At 27.7% G+C, this 19,326-nt stretch overlaps 3 protein-coding genes across 8 annotated transcripts; 1 reads left to right on the forward strand and 2 right to left on the reverse strand.

Moving 5' to 3' along the window:
• Nucleotides 1–248: 248 nt before the first annotated feature.
• Nucleotides 249–2,939, forward strand: LOC113865479. Of its 3 annotated transcripts, none has more exons than XM_027500065.1 (2): nt 249–288; nt 1,957–2,920. In XM_027500065.1, exon 2 carries the CDS (start codon nt 1,959–1,961, stop codon nt 2,694–2,696), a length of 738 nt encoding a protein of 245 aa, XP_027355866.1. In that variant the 5' UTR covers nt 249–288; nt 1,957–1,958; the 3' UTR covers nt 2,697–2,920. The 3 variants fall into 3 exon arrangements, with proteins under 3 accessions (XP_027355866.1, XP_027355867.1, XP_027355865.1); XM_027500066.1 differs by having other exon boundaries at nt 267–312; nt 1,957–2,939; XM_027500064.1 differs by lacking the exon at nt 249–288 and adding an exon at nt 1,136–1,830 and having other exon boundaries at nt 1,957–2,891.
• A 7,733-nt stretch (nt 2,940–10,672) lies between these two features.
• Nucleotides 10,673–12,906, reverse strand: LOC113865471 (E3 ubiquitin-protein ligase RMA3-like). 2 transcript variants are annotated; one of them, XM_027500047.1, is made up of 2 exons: nt 12,726–12,901; nt 10,673–11,622 (listed from the first exon to the last, which is right to left on the reverse strand). In XM_027500047.1, the coding sequence occupies exon 2, from the start codon at nt 11,598–11,600 to the stop codon at nt 10,842–10,844; it is 759 nt and encodes a 252-aa protein (XP_027355848.1). In that variant the 5' UTR covers nt 11,601–11,622; nt 12,726–12,901; the 3' UTR covers nt 10,673–10,841. The 2 variants fall into 2 exon arrangements, with proteins under 2 accessions (XP_027355848.1, XP_027355849.1); XM_027500048.1 differs by having other exon boundaries at nt 10,703–11,677; nt 12,726–12,906.
• Nucleotides 12,907–15,411: 2,505 nt separating this feature from the next.
• Nucleotides 15,412–18,715, reverse strand: LOC113865040 (thioredoxin-like). 3 transcript variants are annotated; one of them, XM_027499382.1, is made up of 3 exons: nt 18,405–18,715; nt 16,678–16,995; nt 15,412–15,649 (listed from the first exon to the last, which is right to left on the reverse strand). In XM_027499382.1, the coding sequence occupies exons 1-2, from the start codon at nt 18,616–18,618 to the stop codon at nt 16,682–16,684; spliced, it is 528 nt and encodes a 175-aa protein (XP_027355183.1). In that variant the 5' UTR covers nt 18,619–18,715; the 3' UTR covers nt 15,412–15,649; nt 16,678–16,681. The 3 variants fall into 3 exon arrangements, with proteins under 3 accessions (XP_027355183.1, XP_027355182.1, XP_027355181.1); XM_027499381.1 differs by lacking the exon at nt 15,412–15,649 and adding an exon at nt 15,854–15,931; XM_027499380.1 differs by lacking the exon at nt 15,412–15,649 and having other exon boundaries at nt 16,156–16,995.
• Nucleotides 18,716–19,326: the final 611 nt, after the last annotated feature.

Genomic DNA, 19,326 nt, shown 5'->3' on the forward strand with positions numbered 1-19,326 from the left:
AAGCGATTAAGAATTAATCTATAATAATATAATAAAAGAAATTAAGGACGAGACGAAAAAAATTAATTTTTTATAAAATATAAAAATATATTTAAATTTATAATAAATTAATTTTATATTTATTTTGTCATTATCGACACCAAAAGAAAGATGTAATCGTAGTTATAATTTTACCATAGTTGGGTTTTGACCTCAGTTAAAGTTAAAGAAGAGTTAAATTACATGTCTACGTTACCACGTATACTCTCGCTTTGCAGGTTATCGCTGATTCGTTTCTTCGTTGCAACGGTAATTGTTTTTTTTCGGGAAAAGGTTTCTCTCTCTGTCTCTCTGTTATTATTTTTATCTGTGTGTTTGAAATTTTTGATTCGGAGCTTTATATGTTTGCTCTTAATTCGTTGTTTCTTCGATATTGCTGGTGTAAATTGGTTTAGCAATTATGGAGTGATTATTGATATCATAAACAGGGAATTCAAGTTCATAATTGTTTGTGATTTTTTCTTTTTCCTCAAAACCTAGTGAGAGGTGGGTTTCTATGCTTCTTTCCCTCTTTTCTTTTTTCTCCTAAGATAAAATTTGGTACTGAATTTAAATTTTGTTTAATTGCCCTTAACTTTTTCTAATTGGGGTTGGGTGGTGGAGTTTATTTACTTTAGGACGGTTAAGATTTTGCTTTTAATTTTTCTGTGATGATTTTTGTTTGTCAAATTTGGTACTGAATGGAAATTATTTGAGCACTTGTGATGTTTATGGGGGAAAAAAGCTTTGTGAAATTTTGAAGTGCTGTAGATACTGTTGTATTAGATAATGTGAATGATAAGGAACGATAATGAAGAAGATTGAGCTTAAGGACTTTAAGCGATATCTCATTCCTTTTCGAATTTTTGAATGGCAAGGATATCTTCTTCTATTTGTCACCTGTTTGATTGCCAAATCTAGTAAGTACTTACACAGGGCACTGAATGGCAAAAACTCTGGTATTAATTGCATTTTTGTGCGATAGTATAGTAGATTCTAAGGGAGATTGCTTGCAGCATTATTCTGAAAGGCTTGAGATTTTGTTCTGATCATGAAATTCTCTTATCTTTGTTTCAAAAAGTCCTTGCTCTAAATAGATTTGTTGAAAGTGTGATTTCTGATGGAGATTAGTGTAGTTTGATCTATATAACTAACACCGTCATGTATTTTACTTTGTTGTTGTTGGTAATTTATCGTAATGTCTTAAAACCATTGCCTTTTTGGTGGTATCTTTGAAATAGAAGTACCCTAATCTCTACTTGATGATATTACTCCCATGATGTAGATATCTGGTCATAATGACGATTCACCTTTTTTTGCTTTACCATTTGAAGCTCTGGATTTCAACAAAAATATAATATGCAATTGTTGAATTCATTGTTTGATCCTGTATCAGACTGTATCCAATCAACAGAAGTTAGAGTAATTGGTTCGACATCGTATTTTATGCATATATTTCATTGTTATATGTGCAATCATATGGCCTTTTTTTCTTTGTTATATATGTGTGTAGTTTTGAAGATCAACAGATTAATATTTTGTATCTTTCAACTGGAAATGTTAAAACACTTGGTTCAGTAACAGTAACCAACATCTAAATACTCTGATGGATGTTGGGGGCACCTACATCCTGTTTGTGTGATTTATCAATTATGGAAGTGATATGGGGTTGTTTTTTCTATGGATTTTCTAGCCAAATTGCATGGAGAATGTATGCATCCTATGTTGAACATGAAAATCAGTTCTTTCTATACCTTTCTTGCCATGGGATGATATTTCATGTTAAAGTAAATCCATACCTTAGAAATTTTGGTAATGTGATTAAGATTGCCATATTGATGAAACAACTTACTATATTGTTTTCATTAATTGAGTTTCATCCACGCAAAACCCAACACTTTCTTCTTTTCACTTACATTTATCTCACTGGACTTGTAGCTATGGATATCGAAGATGCAGAGAATAAAGTTTCAGTTTCGTCTGTTATTCTCAATTCCATAGGTTATCGGCAGAATGAAGTTCTTTCTCCAGAAGATCTTGCCTGGGTTGATTCATGCCTAAATAAAGATTCTGACGTTTCAGAAAGTGATTGGATCCCTCTGAAAAATGCTTTATTAGAAATTATTAGTTCCCAATCGCAATCTTTCAGTGCTAATGTTGAAGAGACAAAAATTCCACCCTACAGTATTAGTTCAGAACGTAGTACATTAGAACTTAATCAGCAATCTTCAACTTCTCATGTGGAAAACTTGTCAGAGGCTTCTTCAACTTTTCATGTTAAACCAGTAAGTATGGCGATAGAAACAAGCAGTAATCAAATTCCTGATGATGAAAAGAGTGGGACTTTGCCATCCTTCACTTTTCAGGGAAATCCTTTTCTGCCAACTTATAATGAAGACCTGAAGGAGAATGAAACCATTGATTTTGGACGTAATCTGGATTCTTCCACGTATGAGATGGAGCACCTGGCCGAGAATATCTTCAAAATCTGGGATTTAGACATTCCATCTGAGGATGGTGAACTGGTTAAACAGTTGGACAAAGCCCTATCAGAGAATTCCTTTCAAACAGTGCCATCACCTTTTGATGATTCAGCGAAGTGGAAAGACATGGAGGAAGGCTCACTTGATGATCTTATTGCCAGTATTGCTGACTTGTCATTAAATAAAAATGTTTAGTGTTCATTTATTTATTTAGGTTAAGATTATTCTGTCAATTATGTTTACTTTTAAGTGTTAGTATTGAATTATCCTTGCAAAATAGGACTACTGTAGTATATACAAAACATTTCGTGATTAAGACAGTTTTGAATAGGGATTGTGAAACCGTGGAAGAAACAGGACGTATATGAATTAGTATTAAATTTCATTTATCTTTTTTAAGTTTAGATTTATTTTAATTTGAAAAATAAGTAATTTTGCTAACAGTTTTGCTCATTATTATTAGATCCTATTTTTATGTTTTTCTAAGGTTCACAAGATGTCATTAAACTGATTAATTGTTATGAATTTTTTTTTTTTTATTATTGACAATATTCTTATCCTTTTTTGTGTGCAATTAATTCATAATTCTAATTATTTGTTTTATTTAAATTTTATTTAATCTTCTAATAAAATTAAGAGTATGTTTTAGATTTTAGTAACTTTTGAATATTTTACTTTTGACTTTTTTAATAATGAGTATTTTCTATACTAATTTTAGCGGTCAGCAAAAAATTGTTAGGAAAGAAAGTTTTTTTATTTTAAATAAATATATTTTAAATAAATATTATTTAAAAACTAAAATATATAAATTAATATATTGATACAAATTTAATATATTAATCATGTATTTATAATTATAAATAATATATAATTTTTAATTTAAAATTAATAAATATTTTTTTCTTCAAAAACTCTCTTCTAAATGTCTTAAAGCTCTTCATTTAAGTATTTTTAAAGTAAAAAATACAAGTTAAAATAATCTCAGTATTGAATGTATTCTAATTTTTATTACCTAAATTAAATATTTTTAATAAAATAAAAATAATAAGCTTAAAACTATATGAAAATTTTGTTGTAAAACGAATTAGGTGGGATGTCGATTTCCAGGTTACTACATTCATTCTTCAATGAAGGAAAAATTTCATTGGGTTACAAATTTAGTATCTCTAAAACTAATTTTTTTTAACATTATATATAATATATATATATATATATATATATATATATAAGTTTACATAGAACAAATATTTTTGTATGAGTTTGAAAAGAGTCATTGAAGACTAATATATATATTTTTAATTATAGCATCTTCATAAATGATCCTTTATTTAAGCATAACTTAAAAGCTTGCCACCCGTGTAACTCCTCACACATTGCAAATTAATTATGAACTTAAGAAAGTTTAAACACCTAATTTTACAATTGATAACATATGTTGTAATGTTGTAATGTTTCACATAAAAAATATAATTATAATAGTAACCTCCTTCTACTCATAAATGGATTCAATTCTAGATCACACTATTTAAACTAGCATCAAGTGGAACATATGCATAAAATAAAAATATTCATAATACATTGTATTTTTCTCGTATCTCATGGCAAAGCTTAGCAAGTATCTTATTTTATTAGGTTTCTTGTTTACTTCCACAGTGGAAATAATCTTAGCCTGTGAAGAACATGAATCTTTACTTCAATGTTCAATACATATTGGATCTTGTGGAAAACAGATTTTTGAGTATGTTTTTGAGGAATTGCCAAGTCATGAAAATGGTACAATGTCTACAGATTGTTGTTATAAGCTTATTCAAACAGGTTATTCTTGTCACATCAGACTCACCATTTCTGATCTTCGAACAAATCTAAAGTTAAAACATGCAAATTGGGATAAAGTTCTAGCCAAGACTGACAGGATATTCCAGAAGTGTGATGAAATAACCAAGCCAGAGAATGATAAATTTTTGTCTAAGTGTGTTGAAGAACTAGGCGCTGAGTGTGGAACACAAGTCTTTAACAAACTAATTTTTGACCAGAATATTACAAAGCATTGTTGCAAAAAGCTTGTGAAAATGGGTGAATCGTGCCATATTAATATGACAAAAGCTTTGATTCGCATCCCTGACATGAGACATGCAGACGCAATTCAAATTTTGAGGAAGAACAAGATAATATTTGATCAATGTCATTATGTGGAATAACTTATTCAAGTGGAGAAATTATCTAAGAAGTAGAATAAAAGAGAATAAATCAATTAATTTTTACATTTTTTAAATTGTTTTCTTGCATACGCAAATTCTCTATCATCTTTTTCATCTATTAATTGTATTTGCAAAACTATTTAATTGCAAAGAGTGTTGATTTTTTTTTTAGCAATACAAAACTATGTGAGTCTTTGATGAGTAAAATAAAAGGCATAATTTTGTATTCTTTTCCAACAAGAAAACTATACTCAGGACAACGTTATTAAATTGGTCTATGCTATGTTATAGAAAGCAAGTAATGTAATTTCATAAACATATTTAATACTTTCAATAATAATATACTCTTATAATATTAAATAGAGCTAAAAATTCAGAGAGTAACATTGTGTCTTTCCTCGTTAAGACAAAAAGTTTGAATGTTATTTAGTTGTTTTCGAGAAGAAAAAATTTTAAACGAATGTGTGCTTGGTTTAAATTATTTTAAAGAAATAATTACTCATTTTTGTTATCCTTCAATTTTGAATATAAGTGATTAATCATTTTGAAACTGAATGAAGTAAAGCCCAACAAATATATGCTCACCAAATATAATTTTGTAAAAAATTATAGCATTTTAATGTTATTATTATATGATTTTTATTACATTAAGTGTTAAATTTTTTATATATAAATATTCTTAATATATATTATTAAACATACATTAAAAATTAATAAATTATAAAATAAATTTTTAATCTATGTTTGAAAATATATAAATTTAGGTTTATTAGCAAAAAAAAAATTTAGGGCTTTTAGCCCCTTTATCTAGCAATATATATATATATAAGTATATTATTTTTTATTAAAATAATAAAATATTATAAATTTAATATATTAATTTCATTAAATACTGTATTATTTTATTACAAAATTATATTAATAGTATGATTAAAAACACTTCAGGAAATTAATAAAAATAAATTAATAAAAAAAACACACTTCAGAAAATCAATCATATAATATCATAAAGACTTGGTAATTGACTCAAAGTCATAAAAGCGTGCATAGGAAAATCAGCCTACTTCTTGTAATTTATTTCGGACAATAAATGTAATTATTTTCATTTTAGGAATAAAAAATGTAAAAAAATAAATGACACTTAAATAACATTGTTTCTATAGCAATTAATTATTTTGTCTTTTTTTCTTTATTGAGCTATTCCTTCCATTGAAGGTGTTCAAGAGTAATCAATAAAAAATAATAATATATTATAAAAAAATATTAAGCTATAATGTGACTGACAAGTCAGATTTTTTTTATTTTATATTTTTAATAAAAATTTTCTATATATAAATGTTTACTTTATATTTTTAAATACACTTTAAAATAGTCGTTTATCTGTATAAACTATTGAGTTCAACTTAAACTAAATACTATACAAATAAGAATAATTTTTATATTGCACTTCACATATTATCGTTGGAGATGGTTAAGATTTCTTTCACACTAATTTTCACTCTTGCTCTTATTCTTATACGTTTAGTAATTATTTTCTTTCATATGCCTCTGTTAAAATTGTTGATTATAATTGTTTTTTAGATTGAAAGTCCAATATTTCAAACCACAGTTACCAAATTTTTGAACTAGTTTAAATGATTAGTTCATTTGTGTAGAGTATCAAAATGATTAACCACTAATTAAATTACTAGATTAAGGATTTTGTGACTTGATTTCGACCCCCCCAATCCAAATATTTTATCAATCTTTTATTTATTGATTTTGATAAAATAATACTCGGTGTTGATATTTTTATTAAAATAAATTTAATTAATTCAATTGTTGATTCTTTTAATATTATCAAAAAACCAAATATATAAAATTTTATATAATTTAAATATTTATAGATATATAATATAATAATAACTGTTAACTTATATTTAAATAATATATCAGTTTTTAAATTGGATAAATTTTGTAACCTTCATTTATTTGTGTTAAATATATATTAAAACTGTCACTTTATTAAATTTGACATTGAATATCATTTAATATGACATTTATTTATAAGTTTCTAAAGTTATACATTTTATATTTTTTAATAAAACTTTTTTATGCATAATTTTTTACTTTATATTTTTAAATACACTTTAAAATAGTCGTTTACTATAAATTCTTGAGTTCACCTTAAACTAAATAGTATACACACAAGAATAATTTCTACACTGAACTTCTCATATCATCGTTGGAGATGGCCAAAATTTCTTTCACACTAATTTTCACTCTTGCTCTTATTCTTACAGGTTTAATAATTCTTCAATATCTAATTTTGTTTCTTATGTGTTTCTTAAGACTGTTGTTTGCCAAATTTATGAACTAGTTGAACTTGATTGACTTAACCTAAACCAAACTAGATTTTGAATGATAAGTTGTATTGTGTGTAACTTTGGTTTTGCATTTTCTCAGTTGCTTCAAGGGCAAGTTGTGAAGCAGTGATAGAAAGGAAATGCCAGAAAGTGTTGGATGAAAAGAAGTGCAATCTTGCTAAGTGTCAGGACGATTGTGCTATACAATATCAAGGAATTGGACGATGCATTGGCAGAAACCCTTACAAATGTTATTGCATATACGATTGTAATGCATGAATGATCCAATTTCAATATGAATCAATAACAAAATCAAGTTAATATATTTATTGCAACTGTTACTTCTCATATTCACTGTCACCAATTACATTTCTAAAATGCTCTGTCGCAGATCAAAACATAAACATTTTACACCCAATTTTTGGTTGTTTATATATTTTAGATTATGGGAAAGGGTTTTTCTCTCTCTCTTTTTTAATACATAATTTAATATAAGTTTAATTTATTATTTATTTTTATAAATAATATATATTAATTTAAAATTAAATATTTACATTTTCTTTCTTTTTCTTTAAAATTTAATTTTCAAACAAACATAATCTTTAGTGTTTTCGTTGATGAATTCATTAATCTTTAAAAGAAAAATAAATCCATACTACGTCTTGCGGTCATTTTTTCATAGGATTTTGAAGCTAAGATATGAGATTGCGGAGGGAATTGTACAAAGAATAATTTTAAATTTTTTAACTTTTTATTCTTATAATTTTTTCTTAATTATTAAATGACAAATATTTAATATAATAAATAATTGTTATAATATTTACTTTATAAAATAATAAAAAAATTATTAAAAAATATAACATTACTCTTTGCCAATTGCTAATAGGTCAATTGACTGACGAAAATTAGGACAAGGAACATTGAATGAGTTATTTTCGTTGGATAGTATAGACACCAAAGGAATTGATATTGGCCGTAAGATCTGTTGTGGCAAAATTTTTACTTAGAAAAGATTCATAATATATATGAAAGCCTTTAAAAATTATGAAATATAAATAACAATTCTTTTATTGAGTTATAAATTAAGATTTCATTTATCTAAAATAAAAAATAGGTAAAATGAGAAGGTGTGAGAACCTATTTAGCTACCATTAATTTTAAATTAGTTATATTTATAAATATTTTAATTGCAAATCAAAATACTCTGCCTAACATCAAGTTTCGTATCATTGATGAAATAAGAAAAAAGAGATAGAAAGTAAAAAAAAAAATTATTTAAAATTGCATTCCAAACGCATATGTTTAGTGAAAAATCTAATGTATATAAAAAATATAAATATTTTATTAAAAAATAAGAGTATTTAAACCTATTTTTGAGATTTTGAACTCATCAAACTTGAATCTATATTATTTTCATAAATTTAGAACTTCAAGAAACTCAATTGTTATTAAATTTTTTAACTAAAGAATCTCCTCTTTTAATTGAATTATTTTGTCTTTTACTTTTTTTTAATGTCTTTGATCTATAAGCAATTCTCTGTGTGTATTTTTAACAACTCTTCAAACGTGTATTAAATTTTATTAAAATTAATAACTAGAAAAATATAATTAAAGAGTCTACTTTTATATATATTATAAACAAGTTAGAAAAATGTAATTATTTTAAACAAATTATAAGCAGAACAGATGACATGAAAAACTTATAATCTAGTGATATTTCATTTTAATGTTCAAGTAACTTCCATTAGTTTGTTTTTTACATTTTTGAAGGCAGCATATATGACATAGAAATATCTATAATTAAAATATAATTTTACGGCAAAATTTCAATTTGGAGTGGTAGCAAGAGGTCTCAAATTATTAAATAAAGATTAGATGACAACATATTTTTCAATCTAAAAATATCATTTTATTAACATATTTAAGTTTTGTTCAATTTATTCATAAATGATCTTTAATTTGAACATAACTTAAAAGTTTGTTATCCGTATCTCATAACTCTTCAAGCATTGCAAATTAATTAAGAAGTTAAGAAAGTTCAAACACCCAATTTTACAATTTGTAACATATGTTTTAATGTTGTAATGTTTCACATTAAAAATATTGTAACTTGCTACAATCACACTATTTAAACTAGCATCAAGTGTAACATGCATAAAACAAAAATATTCATTATAGAGTGTATTTTTCTCATATTTCATGGCAAAGCTTAACAAGTCTCTTATTTTATTAGTTTTCTTGTTTATTTCCACAATGGAAATAATCTTAGCTTGTGAAGTAGAAGAATCTTTACTTCAATGTTCAATACATATTGGATCTTGTGGAAAACAAATTTTTGAGTATGTTTTTGACGAATTGCCGAGTCATGAAAATGCTACAATTTCTACAGATTGTTGCTATAAGCTTATTCAAACAGGTTATTCTTGTCACATCAGACTCACCATATCCGATCTTCGAACAAATCCAAAGTTAAAAGATGCAAATTGGGATAAAGTTTTAGACAAGACTGACAGGATATTTCAGAAGTGTGATGAAATAACAAAGCCAGAAAATGATAAATTTTTGTCCAAGTGTGTTGAAGAACTAGGCAACGAGTGTGGAGCAGAAGTCTTTAACAAACTAATTTTCGACCAAAACATTACTAAGGATTGTTGCAAAAAGCTTGTGAAAATGGGCGAATCTTGCCATATTAATATGACAAAGGCTTTGATTCGCATCCCCGACATGAGATATGCCGATGCAATTCAAATTTTGAGGAAGAACAAGATAATATTTGATCAATGTCGTCATGTCGAATAAACGTGTGCTTGATTTAAATTATTTTGAAGAAATAATTACTCATTTCTGTTATCCTTTAATTTTGAAACTAAGTGATTAATCATTTTCAACCATACTCAAGTGAATCCTTCTCTTAACTCTCTTTGATCCTCATTGTTTATTGCTATAGAATTGGTTCTTTGATATTAATATTTGCCTTTGGGAATTACTGTATAGGTCATCGTTTTTGGCCAAGAAGACTTTTACATGGCAGGCAAAGTTAACATAAAGGATTACTCTGTTATAAACCTTTTTACTCTTTCACGATATGTCTATTTGTCAGAGGTTAATTGTCCAAGTGATCATTCTCACCATTTTGGGTTCATCGAGGACTATCCTAAGAGGTATAACACCCAAATTTTAACTCTCTTAGTGAACCAAAAATAAAATTATGTTGTTTTGTTTTATTAAAAAAATTTAGACTGAGTTTGAGAAATAATAATTTATTTTAAATGATTCTTTCTATTATGGGAAATTTTAATTAAATTTTGGAAATAGTAAACACGAAATAACCAAAATGCCCCTATATTGTGTATTTAAGGCCTGTAATTTAATTGAATTCACAAGATATTATAAAATTAAAATAAATGTTTTTTCACAAATTAATATATTAGGATAACCAACAATATTTTTGGAAAACTTTTTAGTTTTATTATTTGAAGACAAAAATGCCACTAGCTATTTTTGAAAATTGTGAAGCTGCCCTTTGGATATTTATCACTGCGTGAGTTGGGTCCAAAAGCTTTCATCAGCTGAAAATATATCTCAAAAATGATCTATTTGGCTTGATATGGGGAACATAAACTATAATCTAGTAACATCATTCCATACTTCATCATAAAATAAACATCATCATAATCACAATATATACCAAAATCTACTATCCACATGATTGCACAACCTGTAGTATATATCCCTAACAGTATCAATATTCATAACTGCACACTAGTGCCTATACATTCAGTGAAATAAAATGGTCTTCAAAATAAGAGAAGACACAAAAGGATACAACAAAGAAGAAAGATAGAAACTCTGTTCAGAGACTTGTCAATCTGCATTTCTTGCCTTCTCATTCTAGGACTGCCACTTCCATTATGAGGGTAAGCAAACAAATTTGCCTGTGAGACTCCAAAAATTCTTGTCAAGACCATCTCCCCAAACATACCAATCACAGGGTTAAAGAAACTAGTCATAGCTGCACCTCCAAGATAAGGTAATCCATTGGTACCATAACTTCCATAAAGGTGAGGAATGTAGTGTTCATAATGAAATGGCCGTGATTGTGCCTGGAAATAACTTGGATGGAGTTGCTGCCCGGGATGCGGCTGCCGCAGCCGCGGACGAGTAGAAGTTAACACTGCATTCAAGTTGTAAGGAGGTGGCCTGTGAGGTATTCCCAGACTCTTCTGGATTTTCTTGGATTCAGATTCTGAATTAGATGTTCCGCGGCCATAAAGGGGGACTAATGAAGCATGAGATATCTCAGATTTACAAACCGGGCATGTCTGATTCTGATCTGATTCATCAGAAGAGCTTTGGACATCAAGCCATTTATATATGCATGGCCAACAGTAAAGGTGACCACAGAAAGTGACCACAGGGTCATGTGCCGATTCCAAACAAATATTGCATTCAAAGCAACCATTGTCACTAGTAGGGATTTTTGTCTCCACTGAAGCCGATTTCAGTTTTTGCTTTAGTGAGACTCCCCCATTAGAGTCAAAGTATGAAGAGTCCATTGAATTTTCTCCACAATATACCCTATTGAAGACTTCAAAAATGTCAGAAAGCAGCAACTATTTTGGACAAAACAGATCTACAAGCAGAACCAATGAGATCAGAGATTTAGAAGACAAATGAAACTTCAGATAGCTGCATGTTTTCCAGTATTCTATTGTAAACATATTAAAACTCTGTGATGTTGAATAATGTTTCCATTCAATGGGTAACTTGTGGAATTATTAATTGATAATTTACACCCAATGAGCATGGCACAAAAGCTATTCAATAATTGCAGGCACACCCAAATATTTGAAATTAGCCTAGAAATTTATGATGATGTTCCACAATATAAGGAAAAATATGTGGATCACAAACCATATTTATTAACACACAGGTTCCTAAGGCCCCTTCAAAATCAAAATCACTTACATATTAACAGATATTTTGGGTTATGCAGCAATGAGTTCACAACATTGATTTCTTAAGAAATGATCATTTCTACGAAATGCAACTAAAAAAACTTTGCCAAAGTCCAATATATCCTCATGTATTTCATATTAATTTATAACATTGAAAATGCAAAGATCAAATTTCTATACCCCTAACAGAATCATACTCTCATTTTAGAATCAGCAATACTCTTAAACCCCAAAAAACACACCATTTTTTAACAATTTCAGTTAAAAACTTGCAACAGAATAACCCCTTACCAACCTTACCGCAAAATAATAGGTGTTTATGGTGCCCCAATTTCAAGAAAAATATCCCCCGAAAAAACCCTTTATTCATCAAGAGAAAGAAAACAACGATTTAAGAGAAGGGGGAATCTCAAGGTCATTTCACAATCATTCATCACTAATATCAAATTCCCCATTCCAGTAACAGAAATTGAATAAAGACTTAAGCTGATTCCATCCTAAAAAAAGAGAGCGTTTTGAAAGGAACCTTAAACGTTACCCCACATGAAAAACCCAATGCATGCAAACCATTTGGGAAGAACATCAAGAAACAAAACCAAAGACCCATGTCAAAAAACCCTATTTTGATGCCAAAAAACCTTAAGGAAAACTAAAATTCTTCATATCACGTATCATAACAAGAATAACAACTCAACAACCCAAGAGATAAGAAAACAAAAATACCTTTACAACAAACGGAAATTCAGATGCCAATGAACAACCCAGTGGTTAAAAGGAATCAAAAGCAGAAAAAAAAATAAAAAAAAAAGAACTCCAAATAGAGAGAAGATGAAAATGGAAAGAAAAGGGGTTAAAGGGTGTGAGAGAATCGGATTGAAAAGGAAGCAACGGATGAGAATGAAATATGGATATGAAGATTATGTATTCTATGTATATATTTATTTTTACTAATTATTAATTCATTAAAATAAATAACTTTGTTTTTATTTACTTTTTCAAAAATCATTATGAATAATCTTCTCAATAATAACGCCATTTAATTATTATTTAAAATTTCAAAGGTCGGTTATATTAAGACACGTAGCACTGTGGGGGTTCAAATCATAGCTTTTTGGGAGCGCTTTCTTGCGATGGAATAGGCTTTTGATTTTTTCATTTTGTATTATTAAAAACGTGCATTAATGAGTGACACATGCTACTGCTGTTGTCTTCTCTTCTTTTTTCCCCACTGGAAAGTCAATAATTCACTTTTTAAATATATTCTTTTATAATTCATTAATTTTTATGAAGGTAAAAATATGTTTTACATTATAATTAATTTATGAAAGAGGTGTTTTTTATTTTTTAAAAAATAAACTAATTACAGAGAATATATTTTAAAAAATTAATTTAAATACAATTTTAAAAGAATGCACAGTACTATTCAATTATGAGTTGTTATCAGACTTAGAATCTTTAATTTTGGTAATAATTATCATTAAAATCATGCTAATTATATTTTAGTGATTATAGTGTAAAAGTATTCATACTAATAATATATCAGAATTAAATTCTTTAAAAAATGTGTTATTAATATTTTTTTTTAAATTATTTTAATTTACTTTCTTAATCAGTATATTCAAAAATTAGTTAAGAATAAAAATAAGTTTTAAAAATTACTTTTTCTTCCTTACTTACTGCTCAATATTTGTGAATTTTAAATTTTTTTATTCTTTATTTTTATTAATATATATATATATAGCATTACACATAATAAAAATTTATATATAATAAATTTTATTAAAAAATACATAATTTATTATTAGATAATATTATTTTTTTATATATTACACAAGTTAAAAAATATTATTATAAATTCTTCTAATTATTAAATAAAATAAACTTCTTCTTGTCTTTTATAAATCATCTTTTAAAAAGTTTTAATGATATTTTTTATGAGATATTGTATATTTTTTTATAATATTTTTATTAACTTCAGTTTTTAGAGTTGAATTTAAATATCTATAAATAAAAAAATTTATAAAAAATATATATAGTTCTTATATTAAAGTTATAAAAATATAATAAATATTTTTTTGATAAAACTCTTTTTATAAAACGTTTATTATAAGCTTTTTACATTACATCTAAAAAGTTTCACTGCCGATGGTATTGACGCTAGGTTTCACAATACTGTGTGTGTGACTGTAATCCGTGGACAGGAGATTCTACGTACATAATAAAGCATATATTTCCATAAAAAGTTTAAAATAAATTGTTAAAGTATTTAAATATTCATTTTACTTTTTTTTCAAAATAAAGCATATGAATTTTTACTTTTATTATAAAATTTAAAGCTTCAAAATAATTATACATATTTTTATACGAAAAATATATAGTTTTAACATACACAAATTTCTTATACATATTTAAAATCTTACAAATATTTTGTCTTTTTTAATTTTATACTTTTTAATTCTACCTAAATTTCAAAATGCTCGTAAAATTAACATATATTTTTATTTTATTGGTTATCGTTCACAAGCGTTTCTTGTATAAAGGAAAAATCTCTACAACATATGAATTTGAAGGCCTCAAGAACATAAGGGAATGATTTAAAATTAGGACACTAAACCCTCCATCACCTTCATCTATTGACTATTACTATCGTTGCTCAAGAATATTAGTGAGGCAGGTGTAAAAAGATTTGGTGGATGTATTGTGTAATGAATGTTCCTCATGTATTATTCAATTAACAAATGGAATCGCATGAAAAATGTTGAAACTCTAGAAAACGTATTGTTAGAGATGAATGAGACACCTTAGTAATTGGAAAAGTTAGAGGGTGTTTGAGGATTAATTTAATTAAAGGCTTATTTAATAAGCCTGTATTGTAAAATTATATCACAATTTTATTATAAAATTTGTTGATTTAAATTCAAAATAATTTATTTTGATAAGCCATATAAAATATTTATAAAAATTAAAGTTATTTTTATAAATTTTTAAAAAAATATTTTTATACTCCCTCCTCTCCTATTTATGAGAAATAAATAACAAAATCATGAAATTTAACAAAAATAGTTAAATGATATAAATTTATATATATTTAAAAATATTTTTTTAATTTAAATATATTAATAAATAATTTTTATAGATGAAAACACCAATGGTCAATATCGACCATTTTGTTATCATTGGTGAAAACAAAAAGCTTGTTGGCCCAAAATATTAATGGAGATGATGCTGTTGTTGCATTAAATTTCGGGACAAATAATGATTTTGTTTAGATTGCAAAAACTTATGCATTTTGAAAGTGGTTACAGCTGGCACAATAAATAACATTGTGTGGGTCTTTGGTTGAAAGTCACCTCCTTGATGCAACATTAATTTTAATCTTATCTATTGTGAAAATGAACCCTTTGTTGCAAAAATTCTACATGAATTGAGTTTTGAAGCTTATCAAGATAAATAAGTATAACATAACCAATCTTGTAAAATTAAAATTATTAATTAACTCTAAGAACTGAACCAATCTTATATTAAGGAGAAACAACTTGCTTTCCTTCAAACTGGTAACTCCCAGAGAAGGGAAAGAGAATTCCCATCGATCATACACTTGAAACATCCAATAAGGTAATTGACCCTTCATCTCTTCCACTTTTCTCCTTCAATCAAAATAATTAATTAATTAAAAAAATTAACTACACATAGATAGCATTCAGCATTTCTTATTATTCACTTGATACGTTCCTTTCATTTTCCTACTAACATCGTCTGAAGGCATATCATCATTGATGCAAGATACTGATTTTCAGGGTTTCAAATCCCCAACATTTGAACTGCAAGTTGCAGTTAGAGAGAAGCAGACATGAAGCAAATCTCAGTTTAGAAATTGCAGAACCCGCATGTCCGTTTATTATCTCTCCGTAGCTGCAACTGCAATTCTACTGTATGCTATACAAATTCAATTTAAAGACACTTATGTATAAGCAAAATTTCATGTTAATATAGTTATACATTATTTCCCTTAAAGCTTAGTTGATGAGAGCCATGAGCATACCATTTCAAATACTATTTGTTATTTGTTCTTTCTTTTTTTGGTGATTAACAGTATCATTAGTGTTGTTCGAAATTAACAAAAAACTGAAGCCTCTAACAAGTTAAGTACAAATGTAGCTGAGTTACTCCACAAATGGAAGATAACAGCAATATTGAAACATCCACTGGCTAATAGCAAATACAAAAGAGAGGCTAGAAGCACAGAAAGTTTAAGGTCAAAGAGTCAATAACAAAGATATGCATGTATTTCGCTTCAGCCAAATGCACCAGAGAATTAACGTTACATTTCCAAATTATCCATTTAATATCCATGAGACCTAATAGATCTAATTTAAATTATCTAACTTATGTTTTATAAACATATACCCCACGTGTCACCAGTGTTCAGTGAAAGATTAAAAGAAACAGAAGCCAGCCAAAGATGTAAAGTAAATTTAAAATGCGCTATGATCAATGGCAAATTCACTTAGTAACTAGAATAATCTAAAAGCAGAAAATAAGATTGCATCTGATAACTGTACAGGAACATAAGTATTTGAGTAAACAAATCACAGAAACTTGGGACATGGGCTTAGAACAAAATAAGCTAAAAGGAAAAACAGCTGTACTTCCAGCAAAAGCCTTCTTTACTTACCACCTCATAAGAATTTTTCTATGCTTGTGGTCAATGTTGACTTGGGCACAGCACCAATAACTGTATCTTTCTTCTCGCCATTCTTGAATATCATAACAGTTGGGATGCTTCGAATGCCATACCTTGTAGCAGTTGAAGGGCTCTCATCTGTGTTAAGTTTGTAACACTTTAGCTTCCCAGCATATTGCTTTGCTAGCTCATCAATTATAGGGTGAATCATTCGGCAGGGACCACACCATGGGGCCCAAAATTCAACCAAAACGGGAGATTCAGATTCAAGGACAAGGGATTGCCAATTTGCATCATTAATAGGAGCCACTGCAATATACATGATAAAAAAATCATTTCATTCCAATTAGTATTTCTCTACCAAACAAAATTTACAAATTGTTACTTCTCAAATAAGCAAAATTTCCCTGGAAGTGTATCCAAAACTATCTTAGGATCCTCAAGAATTTTATTACAATAATGAAGAGTGCTGAAATGGTGAACATGGAAACCAGATAAAAAAAGCACAAACAGGCATAAAAAACACTACTAAAAGCAAGCTATGCTTATGTTGATTAATTAGAAAAAAGAAAAACTCCTAGCCAAAAATTAGACCTTGAAGAGTCAAAACAATTATGTCTTAAGGTTCCATCTCCACTAAACACACCTGCAGAAAGAGGTAAAATGCCTTAATCGGGTCTAAGTCCCGTCCCGAGTCCAAAATAGTCAACATAAAACAGTGATCAAATGCATCAATTCTGTGACCATGAGAGGTAGGCATTGCCACTAGTGCAATTCAAACCAATCCTACACAAATGAAAACTTTCTATAGGATGAAGTTCTCACAAATGAAAACCAATCATTCACATCGTTGTTATAAAATTTAACATAAATCCAAGATCACTTACTACCTTCTAAACATCTTAAAATTAATCCACACTGTACTTTTATGAGAGTATGTTTGACAATAAGATTTTGGAGGGAAAAAAGAAAGATAATATATTTTCTTTAAAATTATGAATGATATAATATTTATAAAATAAATAATAACTAAGACATTAAATTTATATTAATTTATCATTTCATTTTTTATTTTCAAAAACTATTAAACTATAAAAAATTATTAAAAATAAAAATTTTATCCCCTCTTTCTTATCCCTGAAAACCCCCATTCCCAATAACACCCTAAATAAACAGAAATATAAAAACAGTAGATCACGAAATAATTAGTTATATTTCAATGGTTAATGTGTTCAAAATATTTTCTGTAAGAAGTTGTTGAGTGGTGTCAATTTGTCTTGTCTTAAGTCTAATAGTGGACAATTGGACATGAGAGGGAAAAATATCCCAGAAATAATAACCCAAAACCAAACAAAAATATAAAAAATAGGAATCGAAAATGAAAGATATAAACACGCACTTTAGTCCTTCAAATTACTTTAATTCCTGATTTCATAAAAAATTTACTTTATTCTTCAATTTTCATATCAACATTTGTTTCAGTCTTTTGTTCCCCATAAAAATGACAATAAAAAAAAAATACTTACAAGAGTGATTTAATATATATGAGATTTTTGTAAAATAAAAACTAAAGTGATTGACGACTATCAATTAACAAACTAAAATAGGCATTTATTCAAAATGAAAGCAACAACAAAATAAAACAAAAATTTAAAAATGTTTTATAAGAATAAAATAAAATAATATTAATAATAATAAAAAGAAAAAAAAAATCTGACCATCGAGGGCAGTATCCTGAGCCTCGCAGACGATGCGAGCGGTGCGGGAAGCGATTCTGGGAGAGGAGGAAGGGGCGAAGCGAGTGGCGGCGAGGGGTCTGAGTTTGAGGCCGGCGTAGTGGGGGAACTTGGCGGTGGTGCGGCGGGCGGTGACCGGAGAGAAGGGGGCGGAAGGGAGAGGAACGACGGCGAGGGAATCGAAGAGTGTGGCCATGGTGGAAGCAGAGATGAGATGTGGATATTCTTAAGCGGCGAAGGAAGAGAGAAGAAGAGTGTGGGCAGGTGAATAAGGATGAGGTTGTAGTTGTGCTATGTCGGGTTGCGTTTTCATGTGCCTTCCCCAATGGTTCCACGCCATGTCACCACTCCCAATACTCACTTCGCAACTTGTGTTCCATAATAAATCATGCTTTTTTCTTTTCTTTTCCAAATATTATAGATGTTAATTAAAAAAATTATTAACATATTTTAAATTTTCAAAGAGGTGTATGTATTTGCTTTATTGGGATAAACTGAGTGAATTGATTTTTATTAATTAAAAGTACTTCTTGATTAATGAATAATTGTCTAATTTTATTTTTATTAATTAATATGTATTTGGTTGAAGAATTTTTTTTTAAAAATGATATAGTAAATGAGAGGTACGATGAAAATTAAGTAATATTTTTTTGTAAAATGTTATGCGTCAAAGAAAAAAATATAAAAGGAGTGTGTTTGAAAATTGTTGTATATTTTGTTTAACAAATTGCATTATTTAAATACTAAACTAAAAATAGTTATGGGTTTCATTATAATATTATATTTATTATAATCAATATTTAATTTCTTAATTGAAATTTAATTTTATTCACAGTTAAAAAAAATTGCAATGGGCTTCTTAATTTCATTAGAACATTTCTGAATTGTGTAATGCCAACGCCAT

The sequence above is a fragment of the Abrus precatorius genome, unplaced genomic scaffold, assembly GCF_003935025.1.
Source record: "Abrus precatorius isolate BTA unplaced genomic scaffold, Abrus_2018 Scaffold4, whole genome shotgun sequence".
NCBI classification, from domain to species: Eukaryota; Viridiplantae; Streptophyta; class Magnoliopsida; order Fabales; family Fabaceae; genus Abrus; species Abrus precatorius.

Bases quoted from the DNA above. Each gene is read 5' to 3' on its own strand.
- LOC113865479 (XM_027500064.1), top strand. From the start codon at position 1,629: ATGTTGGGGGCACCTACATCCTGTTTGTGTGATTTATCAATTATGGAA. The intron at 1,831-1,956 runs GTAATGTGATTA...CTGGACTTGTAG, and splicing joins TCCATACCTTAGAAATTTTG to CTATGGATATCGAAGATGCA.
- LOC113865040 (XM_027499382.1), bottom strand. From the start codon at position 18,618: ATGGCCACACTCTTCGATTCCCTCGCCGTCGTTCCTCTCCCTTCCGCC. The intron at 16,996-18,404 runs GTCAGATTTTTT...TGTATATTGCAG, and splicing joins TCAGGATACTGCCCTCGATG to TGGCTCCTATTAATGATGCA.
- LOC113865471 (XM_027500047.1), bottom strand. From the start codon at position 11,600: ATGGACTCTTCATACTTTGACTCTAATGGGGGAGTCTCACTAAAGCAA.